The sequence below is a fragment of the Nerophis ophidion genome, unplaced genomic scaffold (genome assembly GCF_033978795.1).
Source record: "Nerophis ophidion isolate RoL-2023_Sa unplaced genomic scaffold, RoL_Noph_v1.0 HiC_scaffold_44, whole genome shotgun sequence".
Taxonomy (NCBI): domain Eukaryota; kingdom Metazoa; phylum Chordata; class Actinopteri; order Syngnathiformes; family Syngnathidae; genus Nerophis; species Nerophis ophidion.
This window is the reverse complement of record NW_026906966.1, coordinates 906,490-924,850: the sequence shown is the minus strand read 5'-3', so window position 1 is coordinate 924,850 and position 18,361 is coordinate 906,490. Positions and strand designations below refer to the sequence as shown.

Below are 18,361 nucleotides of genomic sequence, written 5' to 3'. Positions count from 1 at the left end.
ACATTTGTTCCCTGGTTGACAACACCTCGATGACGTCACACAGGAGGAAGACCAGAACAAGATGGCGTCTGGCGGAGAATACGTTGTTTTGGTTATTATGGTTTCTATGTCTTTATTACAACGTACATGTGCACATGTGTGTCGTTTAACGCAGTAAACGTCCTTATTAATTGTTTGTATGCGGATACATTAGTCTGAGTGCACTTTGACGTGCTAGCCTAGCCTGCTGGTTAGCTTAGCTTGTTAGCTGCTAACAAAGAGAGGCGGAAGTGATCGACACATCAAAGCAGAGATCCAATGTAAGTGTAAAGTGTTTTTATTGTGTGAACATGTCTACATTACAAATGATGTGAGTGTTGGTGAGTCAGCGACTAACTGCTGCTGTTGAAGAAATATTTGTGATGTTAGAAAAAAAAAAAAAAAACTACAGCAGAGTACAAGGAGGAACTTTGTCGAACAAAAGAGGAGAAGGAGCGACAACATCAACTACTGGACGCTGTTTTCAAGGAACATCAAGTTGTGTTACACATCCAGCCTTCCATCCCTCTTCTGCTTATCTGAGGTCGGGTCGCGGGGCCAGCAGCCTAAGTAGGGAAGCCCAGCCTTTCCTTTCCCCAGCCACTTCATACAGCTCTTTCTAGGGGATCCCGAGGCGTTCCAAGGCCAGCCAGTTTCTAACATAATAGTGAGAGTCCAGTCCATAGTGGGGCCAGCCAGAGACCATCCCGAGCGCAGACAGGTCAGCAACGCAGAAATGTCCCCAACCGTTGCACAGTTGAGCGGTCCACCCCAGGTTCTGACTCCGGACAGATATACATATATATATATATATATATATATATATATATATATATATATATATATATATATATATATATATATGTATATGTATATATATATATATATATATATATATATATATATATATATATATATATATATACATATATATATATATGTATATATATATATATATATATATATATATATATATATATATACAAAACCTTTCTACATATAAAGTGTAACATTTTCACGTATAAAGTGCAACATTAAACTGCTTCAAGTTGTTGCTCAGATTAAATACAATGACAAAACTTTACTTCTACATACAAAAAGTGCAACATTAAACAGTTTAAAGTCAACTCAGCCTCAGATTAACTTTTTTTCAGCCATCCCCACCATTTTACCCTGGTGACTTTCACTCAATTTTCATGTTTTCTGCCAGAAAAATCAGTTTATCCACATTGTCTGCAGAAAGAGCAGACCTGCTTGCAGTTACAATGTCCCCAACTGTGAAAAATACCCTTTCGCTGGACACGGAGGTAGCAGGTATGGTGAGGTAGTGCCTGGCTAACTTGGCAGTAAAAGGATAAATGGGCTCATTGTTTCTCCACCATAGAAGTGTGTCAAAATCTAGTTTTTAATGCAATATGGTCTTAAATCTGCTGCTGTAAAAACACCGACGGCATTTGTTATTGCTTTAGCCCTGCCTGAGTTGCCGAGTAGAAGCTTCTTGAATGCAGTGGGAGCTGCGTTTGTTCGTCTTTCTCTTCGTTGAAGCCATGTTATCCATTGTTGTATCGCACTGCGTAGCCGAAGTGTTCCCAAACGGGAGATCTTAACGAGGCAGGAGTGTCTTTCAGCTCTGGATTTTACACTTTGTAGTAGCCCGGTCATTGCTAGCATGCCGTGTGTTGTGCCTCAGTGTACATTGTTGACACAACGTGTGGTGCGCTACTTAATATGTCCGTGTGGAAACTTGTTCGATACACCACCGGACCGAACCCAAACCCCCGTACCGAAACGGTTCAATACAAATACACGTACCGTTACACCCTTAATACACACACATCTGAAGATTATAAAAAAATAAATATATTTGGTGGGCTAAACAAAATGACTCGGCAAACCAATGTTTGGTATGAGTGATATGACCTCAAATCTATATCCTAATAACAATATATGTCACGATATATCATTTGGTATATGATTGATGATAGAACAATTTCAAAACTGTTTACAAAGGCTCTTAATTTGGCAGCTGACATATGCAGTAACATATTGTGTCATTTCTAATTGTATTATTTTGTCAAAACAATTATTATTAATGTACTTGTTTATTTACTGTTAATATCTGGTTACTTTATTTGAGAAAATAATCCTGGGAATGATGTAATAATAGGGACGGCGTGGCACAGTGGGAGAGTGGCCGTGCGCAACTCGAGGGTCCCTGGTTCAATCCCCACCTAGTACTAACCTCGTCACGTCCATTGTGTCCTGAGCAAGACACTTCACCCTTGCTCCTGATGGGTGCTGGTTAGCACCTTGCATGGCAGCTCCTTCCATCAGTGTGTGAATGTGTGTGTGAATGGGTAAATGTGGAAGTAGTGTCAAAGCGCTTTGAGTACCTTGAAGGTAGAAAAGCGCTATATAAGTACAACCCATTTATAGAGGTGTAACAGTACACAAAAATTTCGGTTCGGTACGTACCTCGGTTCAGAGGTCACGGTTCGGTTCATTTTCGGTACAGTAAGAAAAAAACAAAATATACATTTTTTAATTATTTATTTAACACATTTGCTAAATCTTCCACCAAAAATATTTTTCTTAGTGGAATATTTGATGTGAAGTATTGGGAAACTTGGATATAATTCATAATAAAATAGATTTTGATTCAATATTATGTTTTAAGCAATGACAGTTTGAAAGAAAAAAAAAACAGCTTAGTTTTATTAGTCAACGTTGCAACTTTTTCTAAATTACATTTAGCCTTTAAGCTCTTTTATTTCACTTTTGTTTATGTTTTTGTTTATTTTAATAGTATTTTTAGAATGTGCTGTGGGCCTTTAAAACATTAGCTGTGTACCGCAAATGGCCTCCAGGGCACACTTTTGACACCCCTGCTATAGATAATAAAAAATTAAATCTGATTAATCAAAGGATAAAAATCAGAGCCTGGCGACGAATGCGCGTTTATCATAACTCTCTCGCTCTCTCTGGCCCTCCCTCACGAATGCTGCTGCGTGCACCACTTTTTGTTTTGTTTTTAACCCCTTCTTAACCCTGAACGTACATTGAAAATACACGCAACCATAACTTAAAATGCCGGACATTCGAGGCATTTAAGAAACTCCACCTGGACATCTCCATAAAGAGGATATATCTCGTGAAAAGAGGAGGTGTGGTCAGTCTATCATATCCCAGTCGTTGCTAGCATGCCGTGTGTTGTTGTTTTTTTGATTGATTGAAACTTTTATTAGTAGATTGCACAGTACAGTACATATTCTGTACAACACCCGAATAAGTTTTTCAACTTGTTTAAGTCGGGGTCCACGTAAATCAATTCATGGTGCCTCGGTGTGCATTATTTACACAACGTGCGGCGCTACTTATATGTCCGTGTCGGATCAGTTCACCTCCGAACCGAAACCTCCGTACCAAAACGGTTCAATGCAAATACACGTACCGTTGCACCTCTACCCATTTATCATTATTTATCATTTAATATTTTACTGCATATTTCAGCAACTAAATTAGGAGCCTGTGTAGTCTGTTTTAAAATTGTTCTGTTAATATTTATATGTGAAATAATATATTACAAAATCCCTTTAAACTATGTTGTCTATCCATATGAAAAAGTTCTGTCCATGAATTGATTAACGTGGACCCCGACTTAAACAAGTTGAAAAACTTATTGGGGTGTTACCATTTAGTGGTCAATTGTACGGAATATGTACTGTACTGTGCAATCTACTAATAAAAGTATCAATTAATCAATCAATCAATCAACCTGGTTTGTTTTTCTTTTCCTGTGAATAATGTTGTAAGAGCAGCGTTTTTCTGCGTCACTGAGATTTTAAGACAGTTCATACGATGACTTGTTTTTCCTAAGTGGATGTAAAAGTACTGAACGCATTGTGTGACTGAGCAGAGATGCTGTGTTTGTCTTGCAGACGTCTGTGAAGAACATCTTCACCCTCAGCAACAGAAGTGGAGCTTCAGGATGCAGACGGAGGAGCCACAGCCCTCCCACATTAAGAAGGAAGAGGAATACCTTCAGATCTCCCATTTTAAAAAGGAAGAGGAAAACCCAATAATCCCCCAGTTTAAAGAGGAAGCGGTAGATCCACAGAGTCCACACATTAAGGAGGAAGAGGAGGACCCACTGACCCCTCACAATAAAGAGGAAGAGGAAGAACACAGCATCAATCAGCAGGGAGAGCATCTTGAAGGACTGGAGGAGGTTGATGTCACCAAGATGCCAGTGACTGGTGTCCCTGTGAAGAGTGAAGATGATGAGGTGAAAGGTGAAAGTGAGGAGAGGGGAGGGGGGGAGCCTCCAAGCAGCAGCTCAACACAACACATGACAACAGAAGCTGATGGAGACCACTGTGGAGGATCACAAGCAGACAAGCTCTTAGCTCCACTATCAGATAGTGAGGACACAACGTCACACTCTCCTGACACTGATGATGAAGACTCTAAAGATGATAAGACATGTCACACTGACAACACTCACTTCACTTGTTCTCTCTGTCACAAAACCTTTAAATACCATAGTCTTCTGAAAACCCACATGAGAACACACACTGGAGAAAAACCCTTTTCTTGTTCACTCTGTAGTAAAGGTTTTACACAAAGTTGGAGTTTGAAATTGCACATGAGAATACACAGTGGTAAAAAAACATTTTGTCTGTTCAACCTGTGGTAAAGGTTTTACACAAAGTACAGATGTGAAAATACACATGAGAACACACACTGGTGAAAAACCTTTTTCCTGTACAACCTGTGGTAAAGGTTTTACAGAAAGTCAAAATTTGAAAAGACACATGAGAACACACACTGGTGAAAAACCTTTTTCTTGCTCAGAATGTGGTAAAGGTTTTGTACAAAGTCCCCTTTTAAAAGTACACATGAGAACACACGCTGGTGAAAAACCTTTTGTCTGTTCAATCTGTGGTAAAGGTTTTGTACAAAGTCCCCTTTTAAAAGTACACATGAGAACACACACTGGTGAAAAACCTTTTGTCTGTTCAATCTGTGGTAAAGGTTTTACAGAAAGTCGATGGTTGAAAGTGCACATGAGAACACACACTGGTGAAAAACCGTTTTCCTGTTCAATCTGTGGTAAAGGTTTTACAGAAAACTGGTGTTTGAAAGTACACACTAGAACACACACTGGAGAGAAATCCCATTCCTGTTCAATCTGTAACAGAAGCTTTTGTGAAGGATCAAATCTTTCACAGTACACATGAGAAGACACCCAGGAGAGAAAGTGTTGAGTTGCAGTGTGTGTGGTGAAAGATTGTCTTCTAAGTAGCAGTGTAAGAAACACAAGTGTGCTGGTGAGAACAGCAGCAGCAAATGAAACTGCAGGATTTGAAATAAACTGTCCAGACTTTCATTTTGACTTTCTAACAACATCAGCACATATAACATGTGTGACATTGTTGTTTGTCTAACAATCTTTTTAATATGCTTCCACGTTTATAGATTAGATATTTTATATGAATGATTTTATCAGTCAAGCACATGCATTAATATGCAACATTGTGTACTTTTATTAAAAAATGGACAGAACAATTTGAGTAGATTAGATAGTAAACAGTACAACACATATTTTACATGCAATAAACATTTTGTGTGTATGTATACACACACACACACACACATATATATATATATATATATATTTATATATATATATAATTATATATATCCTGTATATTCATCATACAATTTTATATGAAATATTGTATTTGTAATTGTTAATAATCCCATAGATTATCACCTTTATATGATATACATATGTACTGGTTCACATCTGAAACATCTTCTGGACCACTTCAGGAAGCATATTATTATTTACTTTATACATCATTTGAACAGTTGTCTTTTATACAATTGTAAAATGTGTGACTTTTTCAATCATCTCTTGGGTCTCTATAATCATTTGTTATTCATTATCGTCATTACTCTGTATTATGATGATTGTGTTGTGATTGTTTTATATGTATGTCCCCAGACCTTTATGCAGTATACAAGTGAGAGAAAATGGCAGAATTTTTTTTTTTGTGAAATGATGGTTTTGTTTTTACAAACTTACATTTGTGGATTATATATATTGTGTTTTAAACATTTGTTTTACTGTTTTTTATGTTCTTTTTTAACATCCCCAAAACAACATCAATATCAGTCAAAGTTTGGAGTGTCAGACAAAAGCCAATATTGTACATCATCCCACAGAGATTTACTTTGCACACATTCTTAAAATAAACTGTTTATTGTGTTTCCCTATCACAGATCGAACAAGTGTTGTCTTCAATTGCAAAACAACATCCAAAATATTACTTTAAGTGGTCAATTCCGTCTTTTTTTTTCTTAAATTAAGTCTTTTGCCTTAGAAAGAATGGAACATTTTAAGTTATGAGTTTTTTTCTTGTTCCAGGTTGTACTTAATGAAATCTTCAAATAATAAACTATTTTTATCAGTCAATAAGTGCATCAGTGACCAAATGCCTTTTTCAAACCATTGCTGTACAAAGATGGATTTGTTTCTCATTTTAATATAAGAACAATTCCATAGTGGAGTATTGTGTGTGATGAAGTTGTGTTTGTAAATTAGTTTCCAGTACAACAACACTTGCTGGTAGGGATGAGTACTGTTCACATTTCAACTGTCCATCCATCCATCCATCCATTTTCTACCGCTTATTCCCTTTCGGGGTCGCGGGGGGCGCTGGCGCCTATCTCAGCTACAATCGGGCGGAAGGCAGGGTACACCCTGGACAAGTCGCCACCTCATCGCAGGGCCAACACAGATAGACAGACAACATTCACACTCACATTCACACACTAGGGACCATTTAGTGTTGCCAATCAACCTATCCCCAGGTGCATGTCTTTGGAAGTGGGAGGAAGCCGGAGTACCCGGAGGGAACCCACGCATTCACGGGGAGAACATGCAAACTCCACACAGAAAGATCCCGAGCCTGGATTTGAACCCAGGACTGCAGGAACTTCGTATTGTGAGGCAGACGCACTAACCCCTCTGCCACCAAATTCCACTACCTCCAAATCAATACCAGTCCTCAACAGTACGACTTTTTGGTACTTTTGTGTCCGTTAATAATATTGATTGTTTGTGATAAATTTGTATTGCAATGTTTAAAAATAAGATTATTATTGATAATTGCGGTCCTTTCGTTACCCTTTGTTTTTTTGTTTTTTTTGTTTTCATATCATCATTTACATGTAGCTTTATTTACATTTGCAAGTCCAGTACGCTAGATGGCTGTAGTGTAAATTCATAATGTGTTTTGTTGCGCCCAAAAAAGTGTTAATACTGAATATATTGGATTTATTATGCACCAGCTGTCTGATACTAACATTCATCTTAGTTATAGTTTTAATTAACTCATTTGGTGGGTGTTAACGTCATGAGAAATTGCTAATGCTAATCAGTAGCATGTCAATAGCAAAGCCAATGTATATTAGCATCAAGCTAACATAACTTTAATAGCGTTTTTTGAGTCCATTTCTTTGTTGGCATTGACAATTGCAACATTTGTCTAAAGGTAGTTTGACTCAGACTGCTCTCAGTGCTGCTGGAGTGACCTCCAAATGCCAAACAGAGGTCAAATGAGTTTCCAAGTTGGATATTCAACAGACATTCAACATCCAGCCAGGCTGACTGTTTGAAAACTCATGCCACGTCTGTCAGTCCCTGCTGACAAGTGCTTTAGTTTAAGGGACCGTCAATAAAGTACTTGTCATTAGCTCACTAAGAACATTTCAATTGTCAGTAGCTTTAGTCATGTGACCTAGAACCTCAAACCTACTTTCATATTGTTTGTTCATCACTGCTGTAGTCGGCTCATGCCTTGAATTGTCCAGTTTTAAGGGATAAACAGTAGAAAATGGATGGATGGAAGCATGTTTAGTGACAGAGTGGAAACTGTCAAACCTCAAGCCCACCAAGTGCTTGAACCCAAAGCAGTTTTGGGAGAAAAGTTTACTGGTCAGATGAGACTTTGCCTCACCTCCAATCAAGAGTGAAAAGGCTGATCTTTGTACACAAGCAGCTTTTCCAACAAGACAACAATATTAAACACACATAAAAACTGTTTTCAAAGGGTTTCAGGCAGGTTTCTGGAATGTCCGTTCCAGAGACTGGACCTTAACCCTGCTAAACATTTGAGAACATTGCTTTGAACTGGCTCTGTTTCAAGAAAGCAACACATTTCAATCAAATCTACCAGTATTTCCAAGAACGGGGTCAAATATGCGAGTAAAATGTTGCCAGAAGCATCTTGCTTCATTTTTATTTATTTTTACGTGTTGTGAAGAAACCCTTAATTGTTCCGTCGTAAGAACATCAGACTTTCATTCTGACTTCCAGGATTCAAGGCCATAATTTTTATGGACAGAATTTCGAGGCACAGTCAGGGCGTTGAGGGGATCGCGTTTGGTGACTGCAGGATTAGGTTTCTGTTTTTTGCAGATGATGTGGTCCTGATGGCTTCATCTGGCCAGGATCTTCAGCTCTCACTGGATCGGTTCGCAGCCGAATGTGAAGCGACTGGGATGAGAATCAGCACCTCCAAGTGTGAGTCCATGGTTCTTGCCCGGAAAAGGGTGGAGTGCCATCTGCGGATTGGGGAGGAGACCCTGCCCCAAGTGGAGGAGTTCAAGTACCTCGGAGTCTTGTTCACGGACATGATGTTTAATGTGAAATGGTATGAAATTGTCTGATGTATTATGTTGTAAGTATGTTCAATGAAATAAACACAAGAAAGAAATAAAAGAAAGAAAGTATAGATCGACTGACTGAGTTTATAATGCAATTTTACCAAGTGATAAAGTAACAGCACAAAGCACACATCAGTCATATTAAATGATGCATCAAGGACAATACTGTAATGACATCAAATAGATATTTTTAATTTCACCAGAGTACCTGGTTGGTTTCACATCTTGTTCAACCACTTACCAGAGGGAACAAGATACCTCTTTTTTCAAAAATCATCATCAAAAAAGTATAGCTTGAAGAAAGGCTAAAGTGCCATGACACGGAGTCGAACTGGGATTGCAGCGGCCACAACACAGAGTACTAACCACTATACCATCACAGATATAACTGAGAATGTGTTTGTTTCACTGTTCATGTTCATAGACAGAATAGTCACATCTAGTTTGAATGCTAGTGACCAAGCCCCAACAATTTTTACTCTAACAAGAGGAAGGCGTGCTCAGGTAAGATTTGTTTTGTTTCACCTTTTTCCTCACCCACTTTATTCTAAATAAATGTCCCGAGTATACCAACAGATACAACTTCCAGTTATCTATTCACAATGATAACAAGACAAAATGTTCGAGTTAGTAGATATTTATTTTAAATGCAAGAAAACACTCTCAAAGAAACAGCACTGAATTTTGTTTCAGTTCAATTAACGAAAACCAATGAGCTAGCCAGGAGTTGAACCTAGAATCTTCTGGTCTGTGGTCAGACGTGTTATCCATTGCACCACTAGCCCTATGTGAAGCCTGATTTTACTGTAGTACAAGTTGTATATCGTAAACATCTTAGGCCAAAGGAACACACAGTTTACATGAGGCTTACTACCAAAACAGGGCTTTACTGACTGCTTATGTTGGACTTTAAAATCTAGTGACCTTCTATTTGTTGCAGCCTGGGCCTTCACCAGCTCTACCTGTTGCAGCTAACCTCCACTAAAAATTAAAACAAAATGCTTCTGGCAATATTTTGGGGAGCATCCAAGTTAAATGCAGCTCAGAGTTGGCAACTTTGGGAGAGGAGCTTCTTTTTTGGTCAAAACCTTCTTTGTTGATGACGATGTAAAACTGGCCTATCTGTCAAAAATGAGCTTTGGGTTCAAGCACTTGGGGAGCTTGAACTTTGACAGTTCCCAGCTTGTCACTGAACATGCTGACTAATTCACTTTCACCTGAGATTGCCAATATGGATGTTATCTCAGATGTTGGACATATCAGCACATCAAAGGTCCTGGGTAGCTCAGTCGGCAGAGCATCAGACTTTTAATCTGAGGGTCCAGGGTTCAAGTCCCTGTTTAAGTGGCTGATGCTGACCGCCATACATTTCTCAAAAAATGTCCCTTTACCCCCCTGCAGCAGTCCTTCGAATCTATATTTAATTTAAATAGTTTTCAACAATGATTGTTTTTCCTCTGTTTAATTTGAAAAACTGATAGTCAAAAACCTCCCTCACATCCACTTTAGTTCAGGTGGGAGAGCGTTAGTGTGATCATCTGAAGGTTTAACCGCAATACCTTAAACACAAATTGTTAGACAGTGTATCTGTATGAAAAAGTTGTGGTTAATATTTTGCTGTAGGTGTGTTAGATGCACCTTCACCTCACACTGAGCTCAGCTTTATTACTCTCAGTTTCAAGTTATACAGTCCAAGACAAACCCCTAAGGCAACAAATTTGTGTTTGAAACAGCCCGATGGAAGGCTCAGTTAAAGACCAAACATTGGCTTAAGGAACGATACACCGTTAAACCACGTAACGGTTGTCCAAATTAAAAAGAGAGGAAAGGTGTGTAACTACTGATACTAGGATTCCACCAGCAAGGTTGGCAGGCCAGGGAGACCATTTCAGTATTGTAAGAGCCACAGAAGGATTATTAGTAAGAAGATTTGATTCTGAAACTCAGCGAGTTGTGCTGAAACCCGGGATCGAACCAGGGACCTTCAGATCTTCAGTCTGACGCTCTCCCAACTGAGCTACTTCAGCTACGCAAAACCTTCTCGGGTTTATACATTCAAATGTAACCAAGGTCTGCCCTATTGGTGACTTTTGAGGGGTGGAAGGAGGTCTTTCCAAGGGGTCTCAAAGTCTAGTATTGGTCAGCAGAACAGGTACTTGAGTCCCGGAAGCTCAAAAAGAATGTCTTGCGCTCCATGACTGAGCATTTCAGGGTCTCTAAAAAATGTACCAAAATGCTTCTGAAGAATGTTTTACTACCGAGAATGTTATGATTATTGCAAACATTTGGCAGATTTTTCAGAAATGTTCAAAAGTTCTTAGCAGGCTAATAATTAATTCTTCAAGTGTAGATGAACCTTGCTTAGAAGAAAGGTAGTTTAAACGGTATAAGAACAGATACAACTACCAGTTATACATTCGCAATAATAAAGAGAAAAAAAACACATATTTCAGTTAATATATTTAAAAAAAAAAAAAAAAGCAAAATAAACACCCCCCAAAATTGTACAGAATACTGTTTCAGTTGAGTTAACAAACAACAGCACGCTGGCTAGGAGTTGAACCTAGAATCTTCTAGTCCGTAGTGAGACACATAATCCATTGCATCACTATCCCTACAGAAAGAAACATCTTACTGTAGGACAGGTTGTGTTTCGTAAATATCTTACGCCAAAACAACACACAGTTTACATCCTCAGGATGTAAGACATTATTTGGATTCTTATTTGAACGACGTCACACAGAAATGTAATGTATGAATGAGTGAGAATGAGGGAGGGATGTTTTGGGTTGGTGCACTAATTGTAAGTGTATATTGTGTTGTTTATCTTGATTTAATAATAATAAAAAAAAGAGTAATCCTTCGAGCCGGATTTGAACCAGCAACCTAAGTATTTCAGCATGAGCAACTACAGTCCTCCGCTCTACCAACTGAGCTATCGAAGGTTAGCATCACCTCATACTTACTCTGATGTTTGAGTCACTTTAGTATCAAACAATCAAAGTTGACTTATATAGCCCTAAATCACAAGTGTCTCAAAGGGCTGCACAAGCCACAACAACATCCTGGGCTCAGATCCCACATCAGGGCAAGAAAAAACTCAACCCAATGGGATGACAATGAGAAACCTTGGAGGGGACCGCAGATGTAATTAAAAATATACCAAAATGAGGCCATGTCATTGAAGAATGTTTTACTGCCATAAATGTTAGGAATATTGCATACAATTAAACTTCATTTAACCTGCCTGAAACCCTTTGAAACCATCTTGTTTGAATACCCTGTTGTGTACCTTGTTCAGCCATGTTGCTGTTAATTGGACTTTAACAAAAGTAGCTGACTATTTGTCTCAACTGACTATTAAACTTGTGTCCCCAAGGCATTTGGCTCCAACATGTGGGGAACATCCAAGATAAATCCAGCTCAGAGTTGGCAACTTCGGGAGAGTAGCTTCTTTTTTGGTCAAAACCTTCTTACTTGATGAGGGTGTAAAAGTGTCTTAATTGTCAATAATGAGGTTTGTGTTCAAGCAATTGGTGAGTTGAGCTTTGACAGTTCCCAGCTTGTCACTGAACATCCTAACTAATCCACGTTCATCTGAGGTTGCCAATATGGCTGTTCTCTTAGATGTTGGGCAAATCAGGCTTGAAGAGGGACTGGGTAGCTCAGACAGCAGAGCATCACACTTTTAATCTGAGGGTCCAGGGTTCAAGTCCTTATTCAGGCAACTCCAGCTATCTTCTTTACATTTCTGCAAAGACTTCACTTAGCAGTCCTGTAACCTGTATTTAGTTTGAATAGTATCTGTCTTTTTCATTGTAAATTGTTAAATATGTATATTTACACAGAAAAGTTCTACATGGCTGAGGGCGTAAGATTGTCGCCCGCAGGTTGGAAGGAAAATAAATAAAGCTGAGAACAGTGGAACAAGTCTCATCATTGTGCTGACCCACAACAGTTACGTAAGCTTTTGGCGACGCTCCCAGCATAGGGCGCCCTTTTCCCCTTTTGCTTTTGTCACAAAGGCTGTCGGTACTTGCCATACTTGTCAATACAGCTACATATTGCTGGTCCAAACAAAACGCTGCTCTCCACCCAAAACATGTTTGTTTAGTTTTGACTGGGTTTGGGATTGAAAGTAAGATTTGCAGTATCCCCAAGAGTGAGCCACGTGTGCGATCAAGGCACTTCAGTGCTCATGTTACAGGCCCCGCACTGAGTAGCCTGGTCCTAGTGTTCACTTCAGTGCTCATGTTACAGGCCTCGCACTGAGTAGCCTGGTCCTAGTGTTCACTTCAGTGCTCATGTTACAGGCCTCGCACTGAGTAGCCTGGTCCTAGTGTTCACTTCAGTGCTCATGTTACAGGCCTCGCACTGAGTAGCCTGGTCCTAGTGTTCACTTCAGTGCTCATGTTACAGGCCTCGCACTGAGTAGCCTGGTCCTAGTGTTCACTTCAGTGCTCATGTTACAGGCCTCGCACTGAGTAGCCTGGTCCTAGTGTTCACTTCAGTGCTCATGTTACAGGCCTCGCACTGAGTAGCCTGGTCCTAGTGTTCACTTCAGTGCTCATGTTACAGGCCTCGCACTGAGTAGCCTGGTCCTAGTGTTCACTTCAGTGCTCATGTTACAGGCCTCGCACTGAGTAGCCTGGTCCTAGTGTTCACTTCAGTGCTCATGTTACAGGCCTCGCACTGAGTAGCCTGGTCCTAGTGTTCACTTCAGTGCTCATGTTACAGGCCTCGCACTGAGTAGCCTGGTCCTAGTGTTCACTTCAGTGCTCATGTTACAGGCCTCGCACTGAGTAGCCTGGTCCTAGTGTTCCCAATCATGTGTCCTGTTACAGGCCTCGCACTGAGTAGCCTGGTCCTAGTGTTCACTTCAGTGCTCATGTTACAGGCCTCGCACTGAGTAGCCTGGTCCTAGTGTTCACTTCAGTGCTCATGTTACAGGCCTCGCACTGAGTAGCCTGGTCCTAGTGTTCACTTCAGTGCTCATGTTACAGGCCTCGCACTGAGTAGCCTGGTCCTCGTGTTCACTTCAGTGCTCATGTTACAGGCCTCGCACTGAGTAGCCTGGTCCTAGTGTTCACTTCAGTGCTCATGTTACAGGCCTCGCACTGAGTAGCCTGGTCCTAGTGTTCACTTCAGTGCTCATGTTACAGGCCTCGCACTGAGTAGCCTGGTCCTAGTGTTCACTTCAGTGCTCATGTTACAGGCCTCGCACTGAGTAGCCTGGTCCTAGTGTTCACTTCAGTGCTCATGTTACAGGCCTCGCACTGAGTAGCCTGGTCCTAGTGTTCACTTCAGTGCTCATGTTACAGGCCTCGCACTGAGTAGCCTGGTCCTAGTGTTCACTTCAGTGCTCATGTTACAGGCCTCGCACTGAGTAGCCTGGTCCTAGTGTTCACTTCAGTGCTCATGTTACAGGCCTCGCACTGAGTAGCCTGGTCCTAGTGTTCACTTCAGTGCTCATGTTACAGGCCTCGCACTGAGTAGCCTGGTCCTAGTGTTCCCAATCATGTGTCCTGTTCTGCTTTACAGGAATACAAAGAAGACACAAAGTGCTTGATTGTCTTCTCATGGCAGGGTGTGGCCTGACTCTTTTATTAAACATGTCTACTGTTGCTTGAATAAACCTCTTCACTTGACATGTTTGTACTGTATCCTGACATGGCCTCCTTTTAATATTGCTGCTTTCTTTTTTCTAGATAGTCACTGTCACTATAAATCAATTACAATTACACATTTTCTTACCTGACTATACCTAGAAAAGGTCTTAACAATCAGAGTTTTAAAGGCCTACTGAAATGAGATGTTCTTATTTAAACGGGGCTAGCAGGTCCATTCTGTGTCATACTTCATCATTTCACCATATTGCCATATTTTTGCTGAAAGGATTTAGTAGAGAACAAATATAACCTTAGAGGAAAATCTAATTTAAAACATGCACATACAACACTTGAAACCTTTAGCATATCAGTATGTGGAATTACATTATGGAATGAATTAAGTAAAGAAATTAAACATTTTACCGATATGATCCATTTTAAGAAGATGTTTAAATTAATAGTGCTTACAAAGTACAAAGAAGAAGAATTATGAGAAACACTTTCAACCTTATTGAAAATAAGATATTCTTCATCTCAGTATGTTGGTAACGACTGGATTAGTTAATTGCATGTAACAGAACCGTTGTATTGCTCATTCACGGATGTCATTTTGATATTCTGCTGTAAAGAGGGTGAGTAGATGTATGTATGTATGTATTTGTGGGCGCTCTGAAGTGGGAAAGGGGTAGGATTAAATAAGATTTGCTTTTTCCTACTCCTGATGAAATGTGAGGTAATATTGTATTGTCCGTATTGTATTGCGTTGTAAATATTCATATTCCAAATAAACTAAGAAAAGAAAGAAAAAGGACATCGACGATAAAGTCCGCAACTTTTGGTCGCTAATAAAAAAGCCTTGCCTGTACCGGAAGTAGCAGACGATGTGCGCGTGACGTCACGGGTTGTAGGGCTCCTCACATCTGAAAATTGTTTATAATCATAGCCAGCAGCAGCTAGAGCTTATCGAACCGAGAAAACGATGATTTCCCCATTAATTTGAGCGAGGATGAAAGATTTGTGGATGATGAAATTCAGAGTGAAGGACTAGAAAAAAAAAGGCGATTGCAGTGAGAGCGATTCAGATGTTATTAGACACATTTACTAGGATAATTCTGGAAAATCCCTTATCTGCCTATTGTGTTGCTAGTCTTTTAATGACATTATACAGTACCTGAAAGTCAGAGGGGTGTGGCGACGGGTGTGGTGACGGCCAGTGTGTTCGTGGGAGGAGTTAATAGTCGCTGCAGCAGCTGCAGGACGACGCTGGCTCCGCTCATAACTACGGTAAGAGCCAACTTATTAGCACAATTTTCTCACCGAAACCTGCCGGTTGACATGTGGTCGAGATCCATGTTTGCTTAACCGCTATGTTCCATAGTAAAGCTTCACCTTCGGGAATGTAAACAAGAAAACACCGGCTGTGTTTGTGTGGCTAAAGGCTAAAAGCTTCCCACCTCCATCTTTCTACTTTGACTTCTCCATTATTAATTGAACAAATTGCAAAAGATTCAGCAACACAGATGTCCAGAATACTGTGTAATTATGCGATTAAAGCAGACTACTTATAGCTGGGATGAGGCTGGAAAATAATGTCCACTACAACCCGAGACGTCAAACGCACGCGTCATCATACGAGTCATCATACCGCGACGTTTTCAACACGACACTTGGCGGGAAATTTAAAATTGTAATGTAGTCAACTAAAAAGGCCGTATTGGCATGTGTTGCAATGTTAATATTTCATCATTGATATATAAACTATCAGACTGCGTGGTGGCTAGTAGTGGCTTTCAGTAGGCCTTTAACTGTTACTTTAGGTATGAAAATACCTCCAACTAGATAAGGATACTATATTTCCACATTCATTTTACAAAACACTTGTGACTACTAATTGTAAGTGTCACACATGTGTCCACCATCTTCCTTCTTCTCCCTATTCTACTCCTTGGTATGCTCTATTTGGCTGCTTCCATTATGCACTTTGTAACATCTACATTCATTTGCACAATAACTTGATTTGTATCCACTTCCTTTAATATCATGTCTGTTATTTCCATAAATTGTTCCCAGTCACCATTATTTTCCACATTGTCCATATTCCTGCTCCCCTCCACACCGTCCACATCTCATCTTGGCATGACACACACTACTATGTGCCCAGAGTGTTGGCACTTGAAACAAGGTACTGGGGGTGGCACGTAAGTTCTAACCTAAAAGCTTGAAAAGCATAAAACATGACTTTTTCCTGGGAGGACTTCCTGGACAAACTGCACAAGCACAGATTCGCTCTCCATCTTTTCTCCATTTCTAAATGCCATCATTATCTTCATCATTGTGACAGTTCACCCTTTTCATTTTTATTTTCAAATCATCTAAATGTTCTGCTCTTGGGATTCCTGTCACCACTCCTCTTGCCCCCTTTCATTCTCCCACTTCCATTATTTCCTTTAGTATCTTATTGCACAGCTTTTGCAATCGCATTGCTTTTGTTCTTTTACTCTCCATTTTTACATTTAATCAAACTACTTCCGTCCTTTAGCACTTTGGCCATCTCCACCTCTCCAATGTCCTTCTTTCATCCCTTAACCAGTGTCATCAAACTAATATCCTTCATGTCTTGATCTGACTTCAATGTATATATAATCTTGCAATTATCAACCATAATATTTTTCATCCTTTCTACTCTCTTAGCGCTCTACTTTCCTTCATGACCTCCTCTCCCTTTCTTTCCTCTCTCCCCTCTAGTCCTATCCATGTCCATACCTTCCTCACACATCCCCTCCTTATCCTCTTCCATCTCTTTTTAACCAGCTACCAGAAATCCATAGCTGGATAATGGAGAGGTTTTGTGAAATAATAATTTAAAAAAAAAATCACCTAAAAGCAAAAATAGAAATGAACTAAATCTCCTCTGTTCTGTACATCATTGTCCAAGTGACATTATATTGTCATCTTCCTCTTTATGCCATTTCCTCAAGGTGACAGAAAAACATGATACAACCTGCCTATCATGTGATTCTACCATGTTGGCAAAATACAAACACACAATATATTGACATATATAACACATAAAACATGGAATTAGAAGTGAACAGTACCCATCCCTACCAGCAAGTGTTGTTGTACTGGAAACTAATTTACAAACACAACTTCATCACACACAATACTCCACTATGGAATTGTTCTTATATTAAAATGAGAAACAAATCCATCTTTGTACAGCAATGGTTTGAAAAAGGCATTTGGTCACTGATGCACTTATTGACTGATAAAAATAGTTCATTATTTGAAGATTTCATTAAGTACTACCTGCAAAAAAAAAAATAAAATAAAATAAAAAGGCTTTCATTCAAAATATTCAAATGACTGTATATCATCTTTTTTAATTATTTACTATTTCTTATTTACTGTATTTTCTCTGGAACAAAAAAATACTCATAACTTGTAAGTTTCCATTCTTCCTAAGGCAAAGGAGTTAATTTATAAAAAAAACAAACATAATTAACCACTTAAAATATTTTTTAGGATGTTGTTTTGCAATTGACGACAACACTTGTTTGTTTTTGTGACTGGGAAACAAAATAAACAGTTTATTTTAAGAATGTATGCAAAGTAAATCTCTGTGGGATGATGTACAATATTGGCTTTTGTCTGACACTCCAAACTTTGACTGATATTGATGTTTTTGGGGATGTTAAAAAAACAAAAAAAAACATAAAAATATTTAAAACACAATACTGGATTTATTTGATGTATCCACAAATGTAAGTTTGTAAAAACAAAGCCATCCTTCCACAAACAATTCAGACATTTTCTCTCACTTTTATATTGCATAAAGGTCTGGGGACATACATATAAAACAATCACAACACAATCATCATACACAATCATGATAAAGATAATGAATAAAATAGATTATAAAGACCCAAGAGATGATTGAAAAAGTCACACATTTTACAATTGTATAAAAGACAACTGTTCAAATGATGTATAAAGTA

General features: G+C 39.2%; 1 protein-coding gene and 2 non-coding genes across 4 annotated transcripts; 2 read left to right on the top strand and 1 right to left on the bottom strand.

The window, feature by feature from the left end:
• The first annotated feature begins 38 nt into the window (after positions 1 to 38).
• LOC133546813 (oocyte zinc finger protein XlCOF8.4-like) lies at positions 39 to 5,677 on the top strand. Of its 2 annotated transcripts, none has more exons than XM_061892638.1 (2): positions 39 to 299; positions 3,957 to 5,675. In XM_061892638.1, exon 2 carries the CDS (start codon positions 4,007 to 4,009, stop codon positions 4,712 to 4,714), a length of 708 nt encoding a protein of 235 aa, XP_061748622.1. In that variant the 5' UTR covers positions 39 to 299; positions 3,957 to 4,006; the 3' UTR covers positions 4,715 to 5,675. The 2 variants fall into 2 exon arrangements, with proteins under 2 accessions (XP_061748622.1, XP_061748623.1); XM_061892639.1 differs by lacking the exon at positions 39 to 299 and adding an exon at positions 434 to 739 and having other exon boundaries at positions 3,957 to 5,677.
• A 4,351-nt stretch (positions 5,678 to 10,028) lies between these two features.
• On the top strand, positions 10,029 to 10,101 carry trnak-uuu (transfer RNA lysine (anticodon UUU)). The gene has a single exon. It is a non-coding gene; the product is annotated as a tRNA-Lys (tRNA).
• Positions 10,102 to 10,708: 607 nt separating this feature from the next.
• On the bottom strand, positions 10,709 to 10,781 carry trnaf-gaa (transfer RNA phenylalanine (anticodon GAA)). The gene has a single exon. It is a non-coding gene; the product is annotated as a tRNA-Phe (tRNA).
• Between the last annotated feature and the right edge of the window lie 7,580 nt (positions 10,782 to 18,361).

What these genes read in the sequence shown, in the direction of transcription:
- LOC133546813 (XM_061892639.1), top strand. Translation starts at nt 4,007, where the DNA reads ATGCAGACGGAGGAGCCACAGCCCTCCCACATTAAGAAGGAAGAGGAA.